The sequence below is a fragment of the Catharus ustulatus genome, chromosome 8 (assembly GCF_009819885.2).
Source record: "Catharus ustulatus isolate bCatUst1 chromosome 8, bCatUst1.pri.v2, whole genome shotgun sequence".
In the NCBI taxonomy this organism is placed as follows: domain Eukaryota; kingdom Metazoa; phylum Chordata; class Aves; order Passeriformes; family Turdidae; genus Catharus; species Catharus ustulatus.
In genome coordinates, this window is record NC_046228.1 from 17,793,480 (window position 1) to 17,815,534 (window position 22,055).

At 43.1% G+C, this 22,055-nt stretch overlaps 1 protein-coding gene across 2 annotated transcripts in view; it reads right to left on the reverse strand.

Moving 5' to 3' along the window:
- Positions 1–8,932: 8,932 nt before the first annotated feature.
- Positions 8,933–22,055, reverse strand: part of C8H10orf71 (chromosome 8 C10orf71 homolog) — a 74,790-nt gene continuing 61,667 nt past the window's right edge. For both annotated transcript variants that reach the window (XM_033066673.1, XM_033066671.1), the window contains exons 2-3: positions 17,443–17,614; positions 8,933–15,766 (exon numbers count right to left, since the gene is read on the reverse strand). In XM_033066673.1, the coding sequence (XP_032922564.1) occupies positions 10,987–15,591 (4,605 nt within the window). In that variant the 5' untranslated portion in view covers positions 15,592–15,766; positions 17,443–17,614 and the 3' untranslated portion in view covers positions 8,933–10,986. The remainder of the gene's footprint in view (positions 15,767–17,442; positions 17,615–22,055) is intronic.

Genomic DNA, 22,055 nt, shown 5'->3' on the forward strand with positions numbered 1-22,055 from the left:
GAAACAAAGAGGGCAAAAAACACCACCACTTGTGTCATTTTACCAAGAAGTGTTTTCACATGCAGGGCAACAAAAGGCAGCTTCTAGAACTCTGTTCTGATGGGCCTGGAAGTTACTGAAGCTGCTTCTGGTCTCAGACAGTGCAGCTAAATAACTCTACAGTGTCCTGGAGCATCTGAGATTGCGACAGCTGTTTGTACAGAGAAAATATCCATTCCTCTGGGTTAGTCTAATGGCAGGATGGCTGTTACTGACCTGCTTTCTAAGTCCCAGCACAAGCCAGAGTACTGGGACATTAATGCTGTATGCAGGTGGACACCTGGAATATGTCATCCTTCATGACTTACCCATCTTCAGCCCTACCAAGGCCTGGACACACTCTGAGAAGTGCCTCCAGGGAGACTTCTGATAGTGTGCTAGGAAAACGCACCCTGAAGCAGCCTTCAGAAGGCAGGCCAGGCACACTGCTCCTTGGGACTGGTCAAGGCCAGGAGAAAACTTTTCATTTTTAATTAAACTGTGTTTGCTTTGTCAGCTGAACTGGTTTACCTTTCAGTTCTTCTGTTTCAGAATTCTTTTTTATTAAACTCCAACATCCAGTACTGGCCCTAGAGACTAACACTTGCTATAGTGGCAAATTTATTAGGGCTCCCCTAGGTACAAATAGGCCAAGTTTTTTATTATGTGCACACAGCTTCTTTACACCCGCACTGTACATGAGGCAATGTGTTAAATAAGATCCAAAGCCCATTAAATGAAGAAGCCCATCTCTGCAAAGAAGACTCCCCAGGAACCTAAACTCTGCCTGTTATATCACAGCTGGCTCACCCTCGCTCCGTCGTGCTGGCTGAAGCCATCAGGTTTTGGCAGATGCTTGAGAACCAAGATGCTGATGTGATCACCAGCCTTGGCACAGCAAGGGATAGATAGGAGCATCCCTGGGAGTTGTTACTTTTTATTAGAAATATTTCTGTAGCAGTGCACAAGAAATTGGCTGCTGGCAGGGAAGGAAGATGTACAGGAGAGAAGAGCTGATCCTATTTCTCCTCCAAACCATTACTTCAGAGCTAAACCCAGCTGGGACTGAGCCAGAAGTTCTCTGGGGAGGATCTGACAATCACCATCCAACAAGGGTCAGAAAGGAAGTTTCAAAATCACTCTCAGAAAGCCAAATACTTGAATACTTTCTCCTGTGGGTCTGAACCTGGGAGCAATCCAGATTGATGCTGCTGCTTGTTCAGATAAATAACACAGACAACAAGCAGCCAGACATCGTGTGTGTGAGCATGCACATTTAAACTGCAGCTTCCTCTCTTGGTGGAGCTCACCTCAGGGCTCAGGAGCAGCGTTTGGGTGAGTGAGCTTCATGCACCCCACAGAGCCCTTTCTGTGTCAGTGCAGCCCAGGACTCACTGCACAAGGTTTCATCCCTACCTCACTATGGGGCTCTGGGTGGAGCCCACCACTGGCTCCAAGCTGGAAGGAAAGGAAGGGGGAGAGTTTCTTGCTCAGTAGTTTTTCACTAGTGACCCCTTTGCACTGTGACAGACCAACCTGAGCTCTGTGTTACTCTGGTTTTTCCCAGTGCAGAAGGGAGATAATTCTTGCTAAGGGGTCCTCCTCTTAGTAATTGAATGAGTCTCCACAGCCTGAGAGGTGACTTGTCCCTTCACTGACAGCTCACAAGACATCTGGGACCCCTCAGTGTCACCCTGCTTTTTTTTTTTTTTTTTTTTTTTTTTTTGTTATAATGTCAGAGGTCTGCTGCTCTGTACAAGTATCAAGTGTCTACAGAGCTGTTGAGGCTGGGAAGCCTCCTGTCAATTGGAAACTGAAAATCTTCAAATTCTTAGCCAGTTCAGATGAAATCAAACTTTTAAGAAAACAATCCACTGAGTTAAGAGCTATGCTTTTTCACCAGCTCGATGAATCACATACATATTAAAATTTAGTGACACTGGTACTCTTTTGTTCTTCAATACACAGTTTGCTAGACACTGTGAAAGCAGGAGAGGAGGGAAGAAATGAGTCTTCGTTATTAATTTAATTTTAGAACTACATTAATGAGCCAGAAAAGTAGGAGCCAAGGTGCTGGAAACACCTTATTCCTGCTACCACTGCATGGGAAGGCAGTTTAACCTTGATTCCATTCTCTCTCTCTCTGGGACTTACATGTGCCCAACCAAAAGAGCTCCTGCATGTAAAGGTGGATATATCTGTCCCACAATTTAAAAAGGCCCTTATTTCCTGCCGTAGGGGAGAATTGCATTGGCCAGATGCTTCTTTTGTAAATGATGACACCTTTTTAGCACGTTGTTTTCACTTCTTCCTTTCTCCCTGCCCTCTGTCAGGGACTCTCTCTCCCTGAGCTCAGCTCCTCACATTTCTGTCAGCAGGAGGGATCATTTTGGGCTTGCTGCAGGCAGACTGGGAAACACTTGTGCTGGCAGAGCTGGCAATAAGCAGCAAGGAGCAAAAAGTCTTCTAAACAGCCCAGCATGTTATGGAGGATGATGTCTGCTGTGTGCTCTGTTAGCTAACAGCATGTACACAGCAATGTGAGCATTAATTTGGGGGAATTAGGAACGAGTGAGGGCTTAGTTTGATTCAGACTGGATTTAGGATTAGCCATAATAAAAAACATACCAATTGGGATTGTGTGGTTTTATCTGTGGCCTCTGAGCATTGCAGGCTTCCTCCTGCTCAGCCCAGCCACGGCTGACAATGCTGTTCCAGCAATGCCCATGGTATAGATGCAATCACACGTATAAAACCTTCCTTCTACCCCAGCTCAGCTTTATTTACAGGATGAGGAGTATTTATTGCTGAAGGAGCACTTCAAATGCTGTGTGGATGTACCATTGCTCTTACATTAGCCACTCTCACAGCCACTGGAAGCTTTCCAAAGACCAGGCTGTTGTTTGGGATTTTCAGACGAGAAGTGTAAAAATTGGCAAGCGCACCCCACGCGGCTGGTGTCCTGCTGGGGCTGATCAGATAACCTCTCAGTGTACCCCAGGGATGCAGACACTGCACACCATTAAGCATGTCTCGGATGCCCAGAAGGATATAAATCTCCAGCCAGGTTTCCCTACCGCTGGAAAGCCCAGTCATTCCCAGCGGGAATAGCCCCCTGCAGTGCTCACAGGAGATCGCTCAATGGCAGCTGCATCCCGAGCCACCGACAGCCCAGCACAAGAGGGAGCTCCGCTGTGGCTCATCGTGACAGCTGCTGCTGGGGCTTGTCTGTGACTGCATAGCAAACTGCAGAGCCATTTTGGTGACTGTAACATCTCTTCTTCATTCCAAAACGGACAAAAACCCCCTGAACCACCATTATCGACAGCAAAACAAACCAACCAAAACCCTCCAACACTCAGAAAAAAGGTCAAAACAATATTCAGCTCAACAAACTACAAAGAAATTATTTTTATAAATGTGATATTTGCAACCCTTTTCTTTATCTTCAAATTCATAATACATGTTTTTAAATTTATTATTTCTTTAAAAAGTGCTTTCAGTCCAAAATAAAAGGTCCAGGACTGTTTACTTGGATATCCATGCAAGGAAATGAGGACTTCACAATAATTTTTGAGCAAATTTCCCATCTGAAAAGACAGAAGATGAAAAAAAATGAACACTCCAAATATGTTGGTTTTTTTACAAGCATTGTCAAAGCAATGTCTTTTTCAGCAAAGAAGCTGTTTTATTGGAAAATTCCTGCTAGGGTGCAGTCATGTGGCTTGCTTGGCTGAGTCAGAGGGTTTTTGGTCCAGTACTCCAGCTGGTATTTGATCCTGCTTGGTTTGTGTTAGGGCTCATCTGGTTGCTAAGGAAAGGAGTTCATGGCAGCAGGATCAGAGCTAGGGGCCAGTTGTGCTGCGGGGTTGAGCTGCTGGGGCTGATCCCATTTCCAGGAGGAGTGTTTGTGTCCCAGGCTGATAATGCAGGGGGTTCAGGAAGGGAGCACAGTGAGCAAAAGGGCATCTCCACCTGGCCCCAAACTCACTAAATGCACCACCTTTAGCAAGAGGGGACAATGTGTGGGTGAGATGAGAGATGGAGGTTGTGGGGGCACCCCAGATACAGCCCTAGTCGTGGCAAGAACGTGGAAAGAAGCAAACATTCATCTCCTGGGGGAATGGAACATGGGAATCCTGGGGGAAATGGAGCTCCCTTGTGGGAGCTGCAAGTAATAGGACATGTGCAAAGACAGTGGGAGCTGCAAAGCACATTGAGGGCACTGATTGGAGCATGTCCAGGCACTTCAGAAGAACACGAATGCTGTATCTGTAAGTTTATATGGACATGTAGACATACCTAGATACATCTCTACACAGGTATGGGTGCACTATTGATAATAACATTGTCTTATTATAAAGTGATGGGAAATTCTGTTTTCATTCTTTTTCTAACTTTTCCTTTTGGAAATTTCAAATATCATGGACAGTTTTGGCATGGAATAATGCTGGAATGTTATCACCCACAGTCCTTGGGAAGGGATGCAGTCTCAAGGCACCTGTTCCAGGCAGTCAGTGGTCCCCAGCAGAAACCAATTCTGCCAACAGACTTTCAGGAATCTCAGGGCAATCAAAGATAGTTTCTCTTGGACCACATCCAGTTCTCATCCCCTGCAGCTTATGAGTGCTAGGAATAGAAAGAAGGATTAATGTTTATCTCAGAGTCTGTCATCTCTGTCCTGTTGATGTAAGAATGTCCTGAAGAAGGCTCCTTAGCTCACCTGAAATGCTTCATGTTGGTGACAACACTGACAATGCTGGCACAGCAATAATTCCACTTTTGTGTGCTCTGAATCCTGGCATTCCCTGTGCTAGCTCTAAGCAAGCAAAAGGACAGTTGTGATAAGATGAGGTTCTGAATGAGGCTCTGAATGCCAGTGCAGGAGTGTGAACACACTGGGGGGCTCCATCACAAGGAAGTCCAAGCCAGCACAGGGGAGAATCAGCCTGCCAGGCAGCTTGGCTTTGACAAGGCCCGGCTTTTCAAAGTGCAGCTCCAGCTTGGAACATTTTTTACTTTTCACTGGAGTTCCACTTCTTTCCATTGCTAGAAGGATTATAAAGATTGTCCCTGCTTCTCACAGTGTTGCCTCTTTCCTTTCAAAGTACCCCAGGCCTCAATTTATTCAATATGGACTTGGACACAGGAAAGTGTTTATCTTTTACCACTGCAAGCTGCTTCCCCCAAGGCTTGTGTTAAATCTGCTTTAATAAAAACACAGAGCTTTATTCAATTGGGACATAAATGATTTCTCTTCTGCACTATTGGAATGCTGCTTTCTAAGTATGTTCAATAGCATATTAGAAGCAAGTCTCTAATCGGCCATATAGTACCAAAGATCTGACTATCTAATGTGAGAAATCAACATCATGAAAACTTTGAGAATATCAAAAAGAAGCAAGGGAAGACCACAGGTCATTTTCAGCCATTCCCTACCCATTTAAACCCCGTAATTACATTATTATATTTAGTATCAGGGGACAGTGTTAAATGTGAGATCATCATAAGACCAGAATAATCATCTTAAAGACAAAATAAATTAATCACTGACCTCTGTTGTTATAATGAGGATTTAACAAAAAAACCCAAACACATTGAAGTTCAATTTACTCAAGTGTTCCATGTTCTTTATCTCCTATAAGGCTCTGAAGCAGAGTTTCTTTAATAAAAATGACTGATGTACACCAGTTGCTCCAAATTACACATTTATATGTATTCACTAGAGCCCATGTAACCCATCATGTGCAATATCACCAGCCTCTGATGCTGCTTTTCAGTCAGAGAGGGGATCAAACTTAGAGTTTTTTATTTACTCAGAAATGAAACAGAGTATATCCCCCAAATACAGATATGCAAACCTGTCAATGTATTTCTGGTAAAAACATAACCAGCCAACTATTCTCTTTATGGTCTGTTATATTCATATTGCAGTAGCACTTTCACTGTCAGCAGTGTACTCAGGGATGAAAGCAGAGCAAACCTAAATAAAATTGCCAGTCTGGACAAGGACTGAGCCAAAATCACTCTGAGAAGAGTCTCCACTTTGTTTCATAACACAGCATACAATAAGAGAAAATGAGGAGAAATGTGAAAAAAGACAAATTACACACCTGGTAACTTCCCCCAGGTGGATGTGACACAGGGAATACAAAAGCCCTGATGTCCTCTGGGTGGTGGAAGAAGGTGGTCATCTCCCAGTGCTTTTAGACTGGTGCTGGCACCATATCCCCATGGTCCTCTGGCCGGACAGACCCTGAATGGCAGGGAGGGTGGGAGTGATCACAGGAGTTGTGGGCCAGAGGTGTTTCTGCCCACTCTTCTGCTCCCTCTCTTTAGGAAAGGAAGAAAGGGGGATGAATCCCTCCATCCAGTCGTCTCCTAGATCTTTTAATTGTATACCACACACACACACACACACACCCACACCCACACCCACACCAACGCACACTTCTTTGTTCTCAAATTTCTCTGCCAGCATAACTGGAGATAAAATTACAATGACACCTAATTACAATGAAAAAGCTGGCTAGAAGTCATTCCAGTATTATAAAACAAGTCCCATTTATTTAGTTTATGAATTAATAAATAATCACTTATTTGCAAATACAGTTGCATTGATGGAACGTGCTGATGACATGTATCTTCTTGGACAGATGACTTAGGAAGGCACTGAACACCCAAGGAGGAGTTGACAAAAAATCCATTCATGCAGGCCATTTCAATTAAACTAACTCTCTAACACAAATCCAGCATTTTCCACGAGGAAATTCAAGCCCTTGGGACAGAGCCATGGCTGTGGGATGGCAGTCCAAGTCTGCCATGTGACAGCTGGACTGTTGGCATTGCAGTCACCCCACAAGGAGAAAGAGATTCAGAGGGAGGCAGTTCTGGCCCTGGAATCATAGACTAGCTAAGTCAGGTTTAGCCTCAGTCACACCTGCCAAGGAAGAATCACCAGTGTAAAGGAGCCTCAGGGCACCAAGAAATGCAACATGCACAAAGCTATGTACAGGAGAAGGAAACAGGGACAACAGTGGCCCCTGTTCCCTTCAGCCTGCTGTCCTTTTGTGAATGCCAAGAGCCTGCTGTGTTCTTTAGTCCTAACCACAGCCTAGTGGCAAGGCAGAATTTGTCTTGGTTTGCCTCAGCACCTCTTAAACCTACAATTTAATGTCACTGCCACGAAATAGTGCTTTCCTACAACTGCTTTCATGACTATTGCACGTCTCCCATAGCACCCCTCTCCCAAAGAAAAGGGTCAATTTACAGCTCTCATTCTGCCCAGTACTGACCTCTTCCAGCCCAGTTTCCCACAGCAGCAATGGAAAACATCTCCCCAACAAACACAAACAGAATAGGGCAAGGAATGAAAAATATTTGTTATTTGAAAAGGTGTCATTTGTCTTCCTTTTAACACACAAACATTTTGTGTTCACCATCACAGGCATTACTACTTTTTTACACTGATATGCAGTGGCAGTTTTACAGGTATATTACATATATAGATGGGGTTGTTTATGTGGATGCATGTGTGTGTTTGTACACACACACTGCCACAGCCCAGCAAGAAGCTGCCCAGCAGCAGGTCTAGACCAGAGACACGTTTGCTGATGGGTTCCTGCTCAGTACCAGGCTGGGATCTGGAGCAATACTTCTCTAATATCATTCATGCCCTGTGGCAAAGTGTGGAAAGCTTTGGACAAGAGCCACTTTCTTATCTATTCTCAAAACTCCCTAGTTTGTTTAATTTCACAGAATCATAGGGTCATTAAGGTTGGAAAAGACCTCTAAAATCATTATGACCAACAGTTAACTTAGCACCAAGTGTTCACCACACCGGGGCTGGTGATTCCAATACTTCCCTAGGCAGCTTATTCCAATGACTGAGCACCCTTACAGTGAAGAAATGTTTCCTAATGTCTAATCTAAACCTCCACGGAGCAAGTTCAGGTCATTTCCTCAGGTGCTGTTGCTTGTTACCTTGAAGAAGACCCTCACCTCGGTACAACAATTTAGCTGCAAACTCTCCAGGTCAAAACCCCCTCTGGGAGCTGTTCAGAGACACAGTCCACTGGGAATGCAGCTCCCTGAAGCTAGCAGAAGAGGCTGATGGAAATGAAGAAGTCCTACTTGAAATGTATTTGGTATCCAAGTTTGGACTGGCTCCTCTTCAGATGTCCATGTTTCAGTTCACCTTAACAGCAGAGGGAGAAATGCACCCTGCTTTCCTCACACACCTGGAAGCAGTAAAATGGAGCATCCCACTCTCCACAATGAGTTTTAGGAAACCCTTGATAAAAGGGTGCAGAAGCGTGCATGTCTACAAAACAAATGACAGCTAAAGAAGTAAAAGGGACCTTTTTAAATACACATATACTTTTTTTCCTATCAAATTACCATTCATTTTTTAATCTGTTTACAGAAACCTCATATCCATAGTCTTCCCTTGGAAAGGAAGCTTTTATCCTGTCCTCTGAGAGCCTACTTCATGACTTGTGACTCTTAAGGGCATTAAAATCTGTAATACTACACACATACACACACACACACACACATACACACATACACACAAAAGGCTTGTGCATTCTGATAGGCTTTAAGATTTCATAGGTTTTGTCTAAATGCACCATGGAAAACTCTAATGGATCTATTTATCTATATTTTAACATGTGGATGAGATGCTGCTCTGTACTGCATAGATGTTGTGCTGTATAGAATGACAGCAAGAGAGAAGTGCAACACGAATAGCACCATCAGTTTACAAAATATTTGTGACTAAAAAAAATATTTATATTAAGAGCCATTTCCCTTAATTTAACACCTTGTAAATAAATTCTTCTTCCTGAAACACTCCTGATTTTAATTTTTTTTTAAAGAAATGATTTCAAAATGAGCCCTTTCTCAGGGGAGACTGCATTCCAAGTCCAAGTTCATTTAAAAATTAATATTTTCAGAACAGGATCACAGGATAATTCAGGCTGCAAAGAATCTCAGGAGACTTCTGGGTGAACCTCCTGCTCAAGGAGGGTCAGCTCTGGGGACAGCCAAGGGTTTTATTCAGTCAGGTGCTAAAAATTTTCCAGGGTGGAAAACTGAACAATAAATGTTTATTCAAATATGGGCATTTGGCCGAATGTGCTTTAAACCCAAACCATAACAGTACAAACTTCTTCATCTCCAACCCACACCTCTGCTGCAATCAAACCTATCAAATCAAAAATGTGTAACAGGGGAAATGAACCTTAGAACACCATTAAAGACTAAATCCAAACCCCACTGTAATCAATGAGGCAGTGCCCTTAGTGTTTATCTAAGAGAAATGTTTCAGCAGGTGGCACTGATGAAAAGAACTGTCTGCTGGGACCAGGACAGGTTGTGAGCACATGGCTCTTGTCAGGGATGGAGGAGAGGGCTGAGAGCTGAATTCAGGTTAAGGAAGGAGAAAAATCACAAGGTGGGTCTGTGTCCCAAGAGAGGCTTCAGTCCCTGAAAATTCACTGAAGAAAAATTCTGTCATAAATATTAACACTGGGAGAGTGCAGCAATACCTGTGTCCTGTCTCCACATTTTATTCATTAACAAAAGGACTGATTCATCCCATTCTTTTCAGAAGTCAAGAGCTGCTTCACTGAAAAAAATCCTGTAAAAATTGCCTAAGATGTAAATCAGGCTGAAAGTCACTGGCATAATTCTTCCTTAGAGCTTCTGCACTTTGGTTGTAACTTTGGAAAACACCATGAAAATGAGACAGAAAAAACTAAGCCAATATTCCAAACATAGGTATTTACAAGCAGGCACAATACATTCAATTTTTCCATCTTTTCACCTAGGCTTCCTCATCAACTATGATGATAAAAAAGAGCTTATGCAAGAATGAGTGATATTTTAATACAGATCTTTCAAAGAAAAGTAATGATTGAAAGAAGCACTTTTCTAGGAATTAATACCTTGGACATTCTGAATATTTTGTTTGTTTGTTTGTTTGTTTGTTTGTTTGTATTAAATCACTAAATTCACAGATCAAACTTAAGTACATTTTTCAGGTTTTAAAAGTAAGTTTCATGTTTCAGTGGGAGCCTGAAAACAGAACAAAACACATTTCAGTTACAATAGCAAAGGACTTCTTGTCCTAACAAACAGTTAAATACTCTCGTGGGATTTCATTCAACCTTGCTCCTCATCAAAATATTTCAGGCCACGTATCAAGATAGCCTGAAGTTTTAAGTTGCATTATAAATAAACCCTGACTCTGGGGGAACCTATTTGGATGTTATCAAGAAATATAAAGAATGCAGCAGCATGTTAGTGGACACTGCAGAAGAATATGAGAAGTCTAGAGCAGCTGCAACTGTATTCTGGTTGCTTAAAAGGGTTTTTTTTTACATGGCTGTTGTGTTGTGCATCCAGTATACAATCTCCTTGTCAATGACGTCAGGGCAATCAACATGTGCAAAAAAATGGATCTTGCATATATGGCATATTTATAGCCACATACTTTCTACCTGTCAATATAGTTCAAAGGCAGTGAGTGAGGAAAGTTCAGTAGATGCAGAATCAGTTCTAGGTCTCACAGGATGCAAAGGATGGTCTCAGGTTTTATTTTGTGTCATGTATCATGCAACACATCTGGGCAATAGGACACTTGCTTTGGCTATCCCAGCCTTCTTAAAAGCAGCAGCAGCAGCAGCAAGCAGTGGCTTCACATTGTCAAATGTATTTGTCTAGCTGGCATTGCTCCTTCATCACACTGATAATTTGGTGCTTACTCGATTTCTCTTTTCTTCAGAGTGGTCATTATCTTGCATCTTTCAACATGAACAGCTTTCATTTCCTTTCCCCCCCAAACCACAATGAGATTCAGACAAAGTGTTGTACAAATATCAAATCTGCATGTGCTTCTGTGTGCATGTGTCTGTCCAAACAGTTCTTAAAAACACTAGCTGGCATGTTTTGTTACGTCAGTTTTCAAGATACTCCTTCAGCAGCAAAATCATCTAAATTGGTGAGGGTGACAATGCCAGTATTTTGGATTGGGCTCACATCCTTTCCTAAGTGAACTTGAGTTTCTCCATCATCTTGATGGTAGGAATAGGAGGCTGGTTCAGTGTAGGGCTCAGTATCCACAGACTCAGTGTATCTGTAGTGCTGCTGGCCACCCTCAGGTAGCTCAGCTGGCTCTGGTCCAGCAGACACTGACCAGGCAGGTTCAGAGAGCTGGGAAGGTGATTTCAGCACTGCCACCGATGAGGCTGGTAAAGGCAGCACTCTGGGGTAGGAGGCATAGGGAGAATTCTTAATTTCTGAAGAGGTGGGCTGGTGTAAGTTCTGTTCCAAGGAAGGGACTGAGACTTGAACATATTTTCCAGTTTCTGGGTCATAAAATGTTTTTAAATTAACTTCAGCTGGTAAATCAACTACATAGTATTGACCAGAGTCAGGGTCTTGGAGCAGTTTCCGCTGGGTTGAAGAGGGTGAGGAGTTTGCTGCTGGTGCAAGTCTAGATTTCCCAGTCGTGGTTTCTGTGGGAGTAGAAGCTGGGGGAAGGGGAGGATGAAGAGGAGAATATCCTAAGGGTGGAGCAGATACTGTTGTCTCTCCAGAATGAGTAGGCTTTCTCCCTACAGCATCTGTATGCTCAGTCTGATGGTTTTTCTGCTGCTCCTGCACTTTTTTCCTCTTGTTTGCCAACTTTTTAGCCCGGCGCAGAGCCTTTTCTGTTTTAGGTGGCACAGTGGGTGGCTTGCCAGCTGGTCTCCCACCGAGTCCCCTGGGCTCCAGTCTCCCATTTTCCCCTGCAACATCAGAAAGCAGATTCCTCTGTGCTGAATCAATTATCTCTTCTGCAGGCACATAAGCGTGCCTCTCTAGTGCCATGTTCAACAAGGCAGGATTTGTAACATCTTCTGTCTCTCCAAGGCCAGAAATACTTGGTTTATCTGACAATGAACTGGCAGCAAGAGAGTGCATCGTGCTTCCTGACCTGGGGCTTGCAACAGCAGAGCACGAAAGATTGTCTAACAAAACTGGTGCACCTCCTGTATGCAGGATGTCCTCTAAAGTGTCATTGGATACAGAAGAACACGTGTGGTCCTCTAATATGGAGCCAGTCACAGGGGAAATTGTCTCCCTAGAGATTATTTTTTTGGTACAAGAGCCCCCTTTACGGTTAGATAAATGATGATTCTTAAAGTAATTTGTCTTCCTTTCTGAGGGATAGCTGGGGTTGTTTTGTGCTTGGTCATCTTCCAGACCTATAATTGGCTGTGCTAAGCTGTGTCTTGCCTTTGTAGGTTTCTTTTTACTTCTACAAACACTTTCCTCATTCATTTTCCCAAATTTATTTAACAACATACAAGTCTTTTCATCTTCTTCTGTCAGTTTTCCAAATGAAAAGCTCTCTGTATCTTCCAGAAGATTGGGATCCATTGTCACTGAAGTAGATCCAGCCTCACTGGCTTCCTTTTCTCTGTCAGCTGCTCCATCTCTCACGTCCTGCTGCCCTCTGTGTCTTGATGCCCCCCAGCCACCCTCCTGGGCATGCAGCACGTTCCGGTGCCGCTTGCTGTGAGCTGCTGGGGACATAAACTTACGTTCCATTTCCCTGTAGCTGCTGCTCACCGTGTCATCCAGGGAAAACGACCGGAGCAGGGGCAGCTTGACAGCCTTTATTACCTGAGGTGACCTGAACGTGTTATCTTTAATCATAAACAGGCTGGGTTTGGTTGAGCTTGAAGATGATGGTGTTTGTGGTTCCTCAGACCTGGGGATGGACATGTCTCTCATACTGTCAGATGCAGAATTCGTGCTGTTGGCCTCTTCCTTTTTCTCTCTCCCTAGTTTTTCTTTCAAGTTCCTCTGCTCATTCCCAGTAACACTTCCCTCCCTCTTCTCTGCTGCATCAGTACCAGGGCTGATACAAGCATAATATTGCAGTTCATCTTCCCCAACCTCTTTCCCTCTCTCCTCGTGTCTTTTCTTACTTCCTGAACCCATTTCACTGACAGTCCTCTGGCTTTCTTGGAGGCTCATCTGCTCCATCAGGGGCACTGGCAGAAAGGGCTCTTCCTGAAGTGGCTGCTCCACTGTGGAGACAAAGGATTGCTCTGAAGAACTAGTGCTTCTTTTGCCTCGTGCTTCGTGGCCAGGTACCACGATGTTAGTTTGGGTGCCACTGTAAGGCTCATTTTCCTCTGGTGAGAGTTGGTTTAGGAGTGTTTTAAAGGTAAAATTTTCATTCTGAATAGCAGCTTGTCCTTCATTTTCCTCACCCTGCACACTGTGATTTTGCCCAGCTTTTGTATCTACATTGTCTCTACTGAATGGTCTCTGTGCTGGATACTGCTGATGTTTTCCTAAATCAGGTTCATTTGATTCATGTCTGAACGAGGGGAAATTTTCATTGTCCCCTGTGTTTTTAACTAGATCTTGGTGTTTTGAATTGTCTTGCTCCATGCTGTCTCCAGTTTGGTAAAATGGAAGATCTTCTGTTGTCTGGGGTGAACTGAAAGCTGGGTAGTTACCTGTGAAGTGTCCAGTTAAATCATTTTTACTGTCCTTTTCATGAGCACTGCTAGGCAATACATAAGCTATATCACTCAATTCATCTTTCTCTGTAATATTTTTCTCATTTTTGTCATGCAAGGTTGAGAATGAGGTATTTGTTTTTGTACTCTCATGAATATTTTCCCTTGTTTTATTTTTCTCCTCCAAGGCCCTTAGCAGAGGAGAAGGGGTATAAATGCTTTTAACGCGTTTGCGCACATCCTTCAAGTTAAACAACAGACTCGATGCTGTCAACCTGTAATTATCCCAGGACCTGTAATCATCTAAGGTGCTTTCCTCATGGTCTCCTGAGGCTGTGCTCTCTGTGGGAGGAGGTGTCAGAGGGATCAGCTCACGTTCAGCAGTGCCCACCTCCTGTTTCGGGGGTATGACAGGTGTTAGGAGTTCGGTGATGTTGAAAGAGGGGCTGCTGGATCCAGGGGAGCTTGTCTGCTTAGCCAGAGGAGCCACATGCAGAGCAGGGTCAGCACCAGTTTTCTTTTCAGCCAGTGAGGACTTGTGGCTGTCTGTGACCTTCTCCTTTGCAGCCTGTCTCTTCCCTGCTGCCCTCTCTGTAGCCCTCTGTCTCCTCCAGGGTGGACAGGCACTGCCCAGCTGGGGGCTGAGGGATTCCTGCTCAGCTGAGCTGGCCTGGGGTTTGGCTGGGGGTGGACTGGGTGTCTCAAACCTGAGTGAGGGGGAAACCATCCTACACGACACAGACTGGGGTGACACAGAGGCTTGGGACAAGGCAGTGGGGGACAGTCGAGCTGGCACAGGGGGAGGGGGCACAGGAGGGGCTTCAGGGCTAGGGGGTGCTGAGGGATGGCTGGGCAGGGACGGGGGAGGCAGGGGAAGAGCGGGTGGGGCAGGGGGGGGCCGAGGGGGACCCTGGGGTACATGGTTCCTAGGGGGAGGTGTGGGAGGGAAAGCAGCAGGAAATTTTGTTTCTGAAGGGAGGGGACCCTGAGGTACAACTCGGAGACAGAAAGAAGCTTCTTGTAGAGTTGGCTGAAAATCTTTCTCTGTCTTCTTAGCAGCAGTGGTCATGACAGCTGACAATTTATGTTCATGTGTGTGGGATCCTTTAACAAATGGTGATTCTTCCAGGTATGCAAGACTTTCCTTTTTCATTTTCATGTCAACAAATTCCTCCTTTTCTGTCATTTTTTTATGATGAACATTCCATGATTCAAAAGCACTGTTCTCACTGTGAAGAAAACTACCTTTTTTGGCCGGCTCACTAATTTTCAAGTTTCTGTTTTTTAAAGCCTTCTTAGAAGAATGGGAAAAATTTGACTTGGCTACTTTTGACATCTCAATCAGCACAGGATAATAACCATCAGAATCTCCATAACTCATGTCTATTTTATTAGGTCTTCTCTGTGGCTCATGTTTGCCACTGAGATAGTGGCTACTTTGACTAGCCTCAGGAAATTCAGAAAGTTCCTTGTGGATGCTTAAAATGTCTGTATTATCCCAGGAAGCAATATCATTGCCATGATTTATTTTGTATTTTTGAAAGCTATTCCTTATGGGCTGCTTATTTGCTATCAGAGAACTTCCTGACCCTTGGTCTGCAGTCTTATCAAATGTCTTAATCAATGAGGACACTTTTGAAACATGCTTATTGTTCTTTGGACCAGGGACTGGCAAATTCAATTTCTTTTCCATAGCAAAGGTGTTTTTAGCAATCCTTTTCTCCTCTGAAGCACACTTAGGTAACTGCTGGAATGTGGAAGCCCATATTGTATGTTCATTGTTTCTTGCTGTTAGCTTGTCACAGACATTGCTTTTCCTGATGTCATGGTTTAATGTCCCTGAGTGAATTTTAGCAGACAGCTGGAGGGCAAAGTCAGGTGAAATGGAAAGTTCTGGTTCATTGTAAGGGTCTTCAAGTTCTGCTAAACACAAACTTTTGAAAGCCCGATCTGTGAGGCTGCTCACCTCTCTGTCTGCATCATCCAGGAGACTCCCAATACTTGAGGAATCACTGTGTCCTTCTGTGTGTTTCTTATTTCCCTGCATTGTTCATGAGAGTCATGGGTGAAATAACCAAAGGATTAATTTCAGGTGTTGAATAGGCAGGTGACTTTGTGGCGCAGATCCAGCTGTTTCAATTCACAAGCACAAAGTCATTTTTCCGGATGGTGCTGCTGAACATTCACCCATCTTGCAGAATAGCTGAAGGAAACTTTCTTCTCTGCAAAGCCAAAAATTATAAATTATTATTTTTCTATATTAACGCTGTTAGACAGAGAGCATTTTCCAGATACATCAGTCACTGACTAATTTTGTGATGCTAGCAACACAATAAGCAACATGAAAAGTCACTGTTATTTTGGTCAATTCAAGCAGCTCATGCTAGACAGTTTAATTTCTGGAAAGAGCCATTAAAGAAAGTGTTTTCACCCCATATTCTTTACTTGGGCTCTTAAACAAGGACATAAGAAACAAATTTCAAGTACTTCCCTTTCCATACCTCCAACCATAAACACTTCCAATGCTGTGCATCCATTTAGAAACGAAGGTTAGCCATTTCTGACCAGGAAGAATTAGTAACAAAAATTACTTAAAAAAAGATGTCACTGAGTACATCATTGCACGCTAAGTCCAAAATGAAAGAAAAGTAGATAAAACTTAATTGTCACAGCTTTGTCATGATAACTGCCATGAACACAACCCTTGTTTGAGAAAACAGAATGGCACTACAGGTGAAAAGGATTGCTGTACATGTTCCAGACAGTGCTGGGGTACAATTTAGCCACAGGAGGATACAGCTGGGCTGTGTTGGTCTGTTGGAGCTGAAGAGGCTGCTAACTTCAGCTTAGCCAGCAGAAGGCAGGAGTGCCTCAGGGACTGTAGCAGACCCACTGAAGTAACACAGGGAACATTTGGTTTCAGTTCCAGAACTGCTGAGAGCTAAAGGTGACCCATTCAACACAATTATAAGATACCACAGGTTGATTATGATACACAGTCAGGGCCCACAGTACTGAAGGTTTTGCGTATCTCCTGTCTGAACACAGGATGGGGGAATCTTCTCATTGAACAAGTAAAAGCAAAATAGACCTTCAGCTGTACTTGAAAACTCTACACTAAAACTCTTCACGGTTTCTCTGTAAACTCTTTAGATAATTATTCTCATATTTGAGGACTTGAGCAGAGTTTTGACTAAACTGCAGGGAAAGCATACTCCAGAACTGGCTTAAACTCTTCTGCTAAAGTCTGGTCTGTCTCCTTTTCCTCCTTACAATGGCATGATGAACTTGTGATGAGCTGAAACACCCCAGTTCACATCTACAGCAACTTCTATACAAGTGGAAGATATCTACATCTCAAGCTTGGATCCACTGATTCAGCTTGTAGAAGTGAGAGATGAAATTCAGATCTAGATTCCAGCCTCTCCAGGTGTCCAAATACCTGATTCCACCTTGGTCTACCTGTTTTTCTCTGTAATGACCCAGTGCTGATCAAAGTATGAAAATTAAGAGGAACTGAGCTTAATCAGCTGAATTGCTCTGGCTCAGTTGTGTCTTCAAATGAAAACACTCCTCACCTTCCTTTTCTGTTTAAAAGAATCTCAGCCAACCTACTTTTAGACTCCAAGTATCACAGTGAATTTAGATCCTGTCCTTCCAGCCATGCACATCCAATGACTTATGCATAACTACAATAGATTTACACCAGAAATAAAATGAGCCTAACAGAGCTTCTCCATCTTACTTGGTACAAACATTTTTCAAACATGAGTTTCACTCCCCCCACAGACATCTTTGTGTATAATGCAGCAAGAAAAAAGAAAATACAAATAAAAGGCCATCCTGCTCCTGGTTTTTATTCTTAACTGTTATATAAATGAGAAATACAAGTACATACCTGCCTTATAATTTTGCTTCTTGTTTTCAGAACTCACTCTCATACTTGTGTTTGGCTTCTTTTCTGACCATCTTTAGTGAGGAGGTATAAATAGTCCAGTGATGTAGATTCGACAGAAGTAGTGTCCCAGGATGTTTCTGACCTTCAGCATTTTTTTGATCCTAAGTGAACTCTGCAATTTGAAAACAAAGATATTTGCATGATCTGAGGATTGTTTTGTTTATTTATTCGCTCCCACTTGACAACCATTTTAGGGCTGATTTACAGGATTTCTTACAAAAAGAGACAGCTGTCCATCCCAGAGTGACAATAACCAAGCACCTGTTGGGTTTGATAGCTTGTGGAGGGCAGTCAGGCTCCTACAAACAACTGTCACAATCTCCAGCACACTCTGGTAGCCCCAGGAGGGACTGGCAGCTGAGTGACCAATGATTTCCTGGCACTCTGCCCTTTGCAAAAGCTGGGTAATGACTCCAGGCTAAAAAGAAGAATTCTTCCCTGCTGTGCTACCCTTTCAGAGGGACTCAGAGGAAAATATGTGCTTCCATTCCCCTTATCTATGGCTTTCTCCTGTCAACAAATACAGACATCAATCTGGTGGACTTGGAACTAACACAGCTGAGGTTTGAAAGTCCATGGTTTTCACTGTCCCTGTGCTAAAGGAGATGAAAGGTGGACAGCTGGCATGGTAAGGGGCAGTAAACAAAGCATCTTTTTGCTTCCATGCATGATGCAGAGGCAGGAGATGATAGAGAAAAGCTCAGCCACAGTCAACATGAATTGCTGGCATTCTTCTGCTGTGGAAACCCCCAAGGTTCAGGCCAGTTTGCCTAATCTTTGCAAGATTATATCAATTTCCTACAAGGAGAACTGTCTGACCCTGAGGTAATGCAGATGACGCAGTCTTCTCTAAGGAAACTTTTGAGTCAGCTTGTGATGTTCAAAACCTACTGGCAAAAGTGGCAACAAGGGCTCATCTACTGTGACTCTTGCACCTCACCTGAGGAACAGCAGTTATCAATTGTTTAGGGATAAGCCTGTACCAATCACAAGATGTGTAAGTTGAAAAAAAACGTGAAGAAAAAGCAAACAAACAACAAACAGTGCTACATCTGTTTGCAGCCAGATGTAAAAGGGGAAAATCCTCACTCCAAAGATGTGCACTCAGTTCTCTCTTTGCTCAGAGGTTAAATCACAAATTTACTGCTTCTGTGGTACTCTTAGCTGTGCAAAGCCAGCACAGACGTGGGACATGCTGATTAAGTTCTGTCTCACTCATTAATGGGGCTGCTGACTACATTCCAGTTGCACAATGTTTATCAGTACTCAGTGGTGGTGGTGTCTGAACTAGGAGGAATCTTGGCTTTCAGATCTCATGGATGGAAGTCTGGAAAAATATATTGTCCCTTGTAAACTGAGAACTTTTGCTGAAAAGTGAGTAGAGTAACTGTAAACATGGAGATCATGATGTAATCTCAGCAATTATTTTCCTAGATGGAGTCACAGTTACAAAAACAACTCGGCGCCACTGATGAAGGAAAGAATAGTGACTGCCACTGTCTCTGAAACCCTTGTGACAGTCCTTGTCTTGCCTGGACAGAATACAAGCGCTTGGGAAGTGTAAAGTTTCAAGTTGGAAAAGTTATATCTGCACCAAGTGGTCAAGGTGCAGACCATTACTGGGACTGGATGGAAACAGCAGCACTGTACAGATGTAGCTATTCCTTGTATAAATACAAAAACTATAACAACAACAACTGTAACAACTATAAATATAACAACTATAACTGTAACAATAACAGTATAACAAAAGTATAAACAACTTCTGAGGCAAAGAAGTTGTTCCTGACAGGTTTAATAACCTGGTAATTTCTTTACCTTTTTGGACAAACATGACAGCTAAAAAGCAAGCTGCAGTATTTGAGCTTAGGTCAGGATTCAGCTAGTTCAAACATTTAAGGATGTCTGAATTTAGTCATTGTTAAAGAAAGAGGAAAGCAATGCTGAGTATCTGAAACCACCTAGAAATGCTGAGAAATGTGTGAGGTGTTAGTGGTAGGCATCATCTGATACGAGCTACTGAAAAAGTTTGCATGAACACAGATTTCAAGCAGTTTAATCAGAAACCAGCCACCCCTCACTTTCAAATAGGAGGCTTTTTTCAGTGTCTCTCTTAAGTGCCTAGCAAGTTGTGATGAGGAGGTTAAATTACAGATACTATTCCTGGCCTGGCACAGACTGAATGTCAGCCTTTTTTTTCACTAGACAGGAGCTGGGTAAACCAGCAAACTTGGCTGGAGTGTATGACATCACTGCTGCTGCAATATATAAAGGGCCAGTTGGTTCCCCCACCCCTTTGGGCTGGTATTTGGCTGAAGGGTTATGCCATGAGCCATCACAGTGGCATTTTGGCATCGCCCTTGGGAGCTGCATAGCAGTCTGAAGTCAGCAGCACTGCATCACCCATGAGAATGAGAAGGAAAGATTTTTTTTTTAAGTCTTTGTAAGCTGGTTTCTGCATGTGGCACTCTGTCTATGGCATCCATCCATGGCTCCAGCCCAAACTCAGAGCCCTGTGGTGACTGCTGGTTTATTCAGCAGCGTGCTCTACTTCCACACACGCTGCTTCTTTAAGTTTCCAGGGGCTCATAATGACAATGAATAGTTAATGTTCCTTGCCATGGGAAATAGGAGAATCCCTAACAAATGGATGACTTTTTTGCATAGATTCATGTTTGTTCATGGCACACACAGGACTTCATAATCACATGAGAGCTCTGGACGTAAAAAGGGTCTCCTCAGCTTTGTGCCATCAAGCTGAGGCAGTGCTCCCAGCCTGAGGAGGGCTGGCTCAGTGAGGTCCCTTGGAGACTGGCAGAAAACCCTGCATAGCAGCAGTGGTGAGCACATGAATGGCTACAGTGTGCTGCTGCTGGTCAATGATCACAGCACTGATGCCCATTGCACGTTTAGGAAAACAAACAAAAAGTGTCAGGGAGTTAACATGTGGACCTGGGGGAGAATCACAACACCCTCAACAAGCAGGGGAGCTGCTTCCAAGAGAGGCAGCAGTGCTCAAGCTACATTTGCCTGAGCTGTCAAGAAAGGCAGTTTCCAGACTGAGGAGGTCATAAAATAAAATCTATTAGCACAAGCCTCTGTTTCCCCCATCCAAGAAGATCACTTTCACCAATCCTTTGTAGTCATAAAGGGAAATCAAAGTGAATTCTCCTGCTTGGGGAAAGGTGAACCACTTTACTCAAATACAAATACCTTCCACAGCAGATGGAGGATGGAGAAGTGGATCTCTCCAGCTTAGGGTGAAAATCCCAAACACTGGCAGAAATGACTAGCATAGAACAAGGTGACCTCAGCTATTCCAGCATCAACTCTTTGAGCCATTGCACTAGAAAGCAAGCCAAAGAAACCATGTGTCTGAACCAAACCAGTGTAGGGAACTGGGTCCATTCCCCTTGAGGCTTTGGCCTGGCAATTATGTCTTGAACGGCCTGTTCTGGGCCAGAGAAGAGGAGACACTGTTCTTGACTTTGGGCCAGCTTCTGTTCTCAGTTACACTGGTATAAATCTAGAGTCATTTTACAGACGTCACTAGAATAACTGAGAACAGAATTGGTGACTGAATACATCTACTTCCTCAGCCAACACTGGTGCACTATCCAGAAGCTACATATGGAACTGTAACCACAGTAAAGTGAAATTCAACATCTGCAAAGAGCTGAACATCACCCTCACCCCTATGGGGTATTCAGAACAACATGCAAAGGAAATGGGTTGGAACCCCAATACCCCATTACTATGCTACCTAATCATGCCCTATGGACAAGTCTCATTTTATAACCTGTATTACTCATCACTCAAAATAGCAATACATTTGGGATAATGTAATTTTGCTCTTTTCTGCAATATTCACTAGAATACATAGAGCTAAGAGTGGTGGGGTAGGCATGGTATAGTTCCAGACTGCACCAGCAGAGCTGGCTGCCAAACTGAATTGCCATCATGGACAATATCAACTTTTGGAAATATCTTTGTGTATGTGTTAGGGGAGGTTGTTCTCATTTAGCTAGATTTTGACATTTCACATGGAATAAAGATTCTGGAGAGAAATTAGATTTGGAATGTCAAAATTTCATTTAGAATTAAGAAAACGTTTTTTAAATTTTTGATTATTTCACTATTTTTAGTGAAAAAATGCTGTGAGAAATAACTTATATATATATATACACTATAATAGTTATAGTAGTATGTTATTACTGTCCTTAAATCAAAGAGGGTGTATGCTATTTAAATTAACTGAAACCTTTCATTTTATTTTCTATGTCAAACAATACTCTGATGATACTGCAACAGAGAGTGTGATCTTGTTTTGAAATTTCCCTAAGTAAATATTTCAAATTATAAAGCCCATAAATTTCCAATTATCTTTCTAGGGGAAATGTCATTAAAATGAATATGATTGTGATTTTATTTGTTTAATCAAACCTCTTCTTGTTTTTTTTTGTCCTGAAGAAAAAGAACTGAAGCATTTTTCTTCCAGTGAGCTCTACTGAAGCTACTTCATTTGCTCCAATGGGAGCTGGAACCAGGGACTC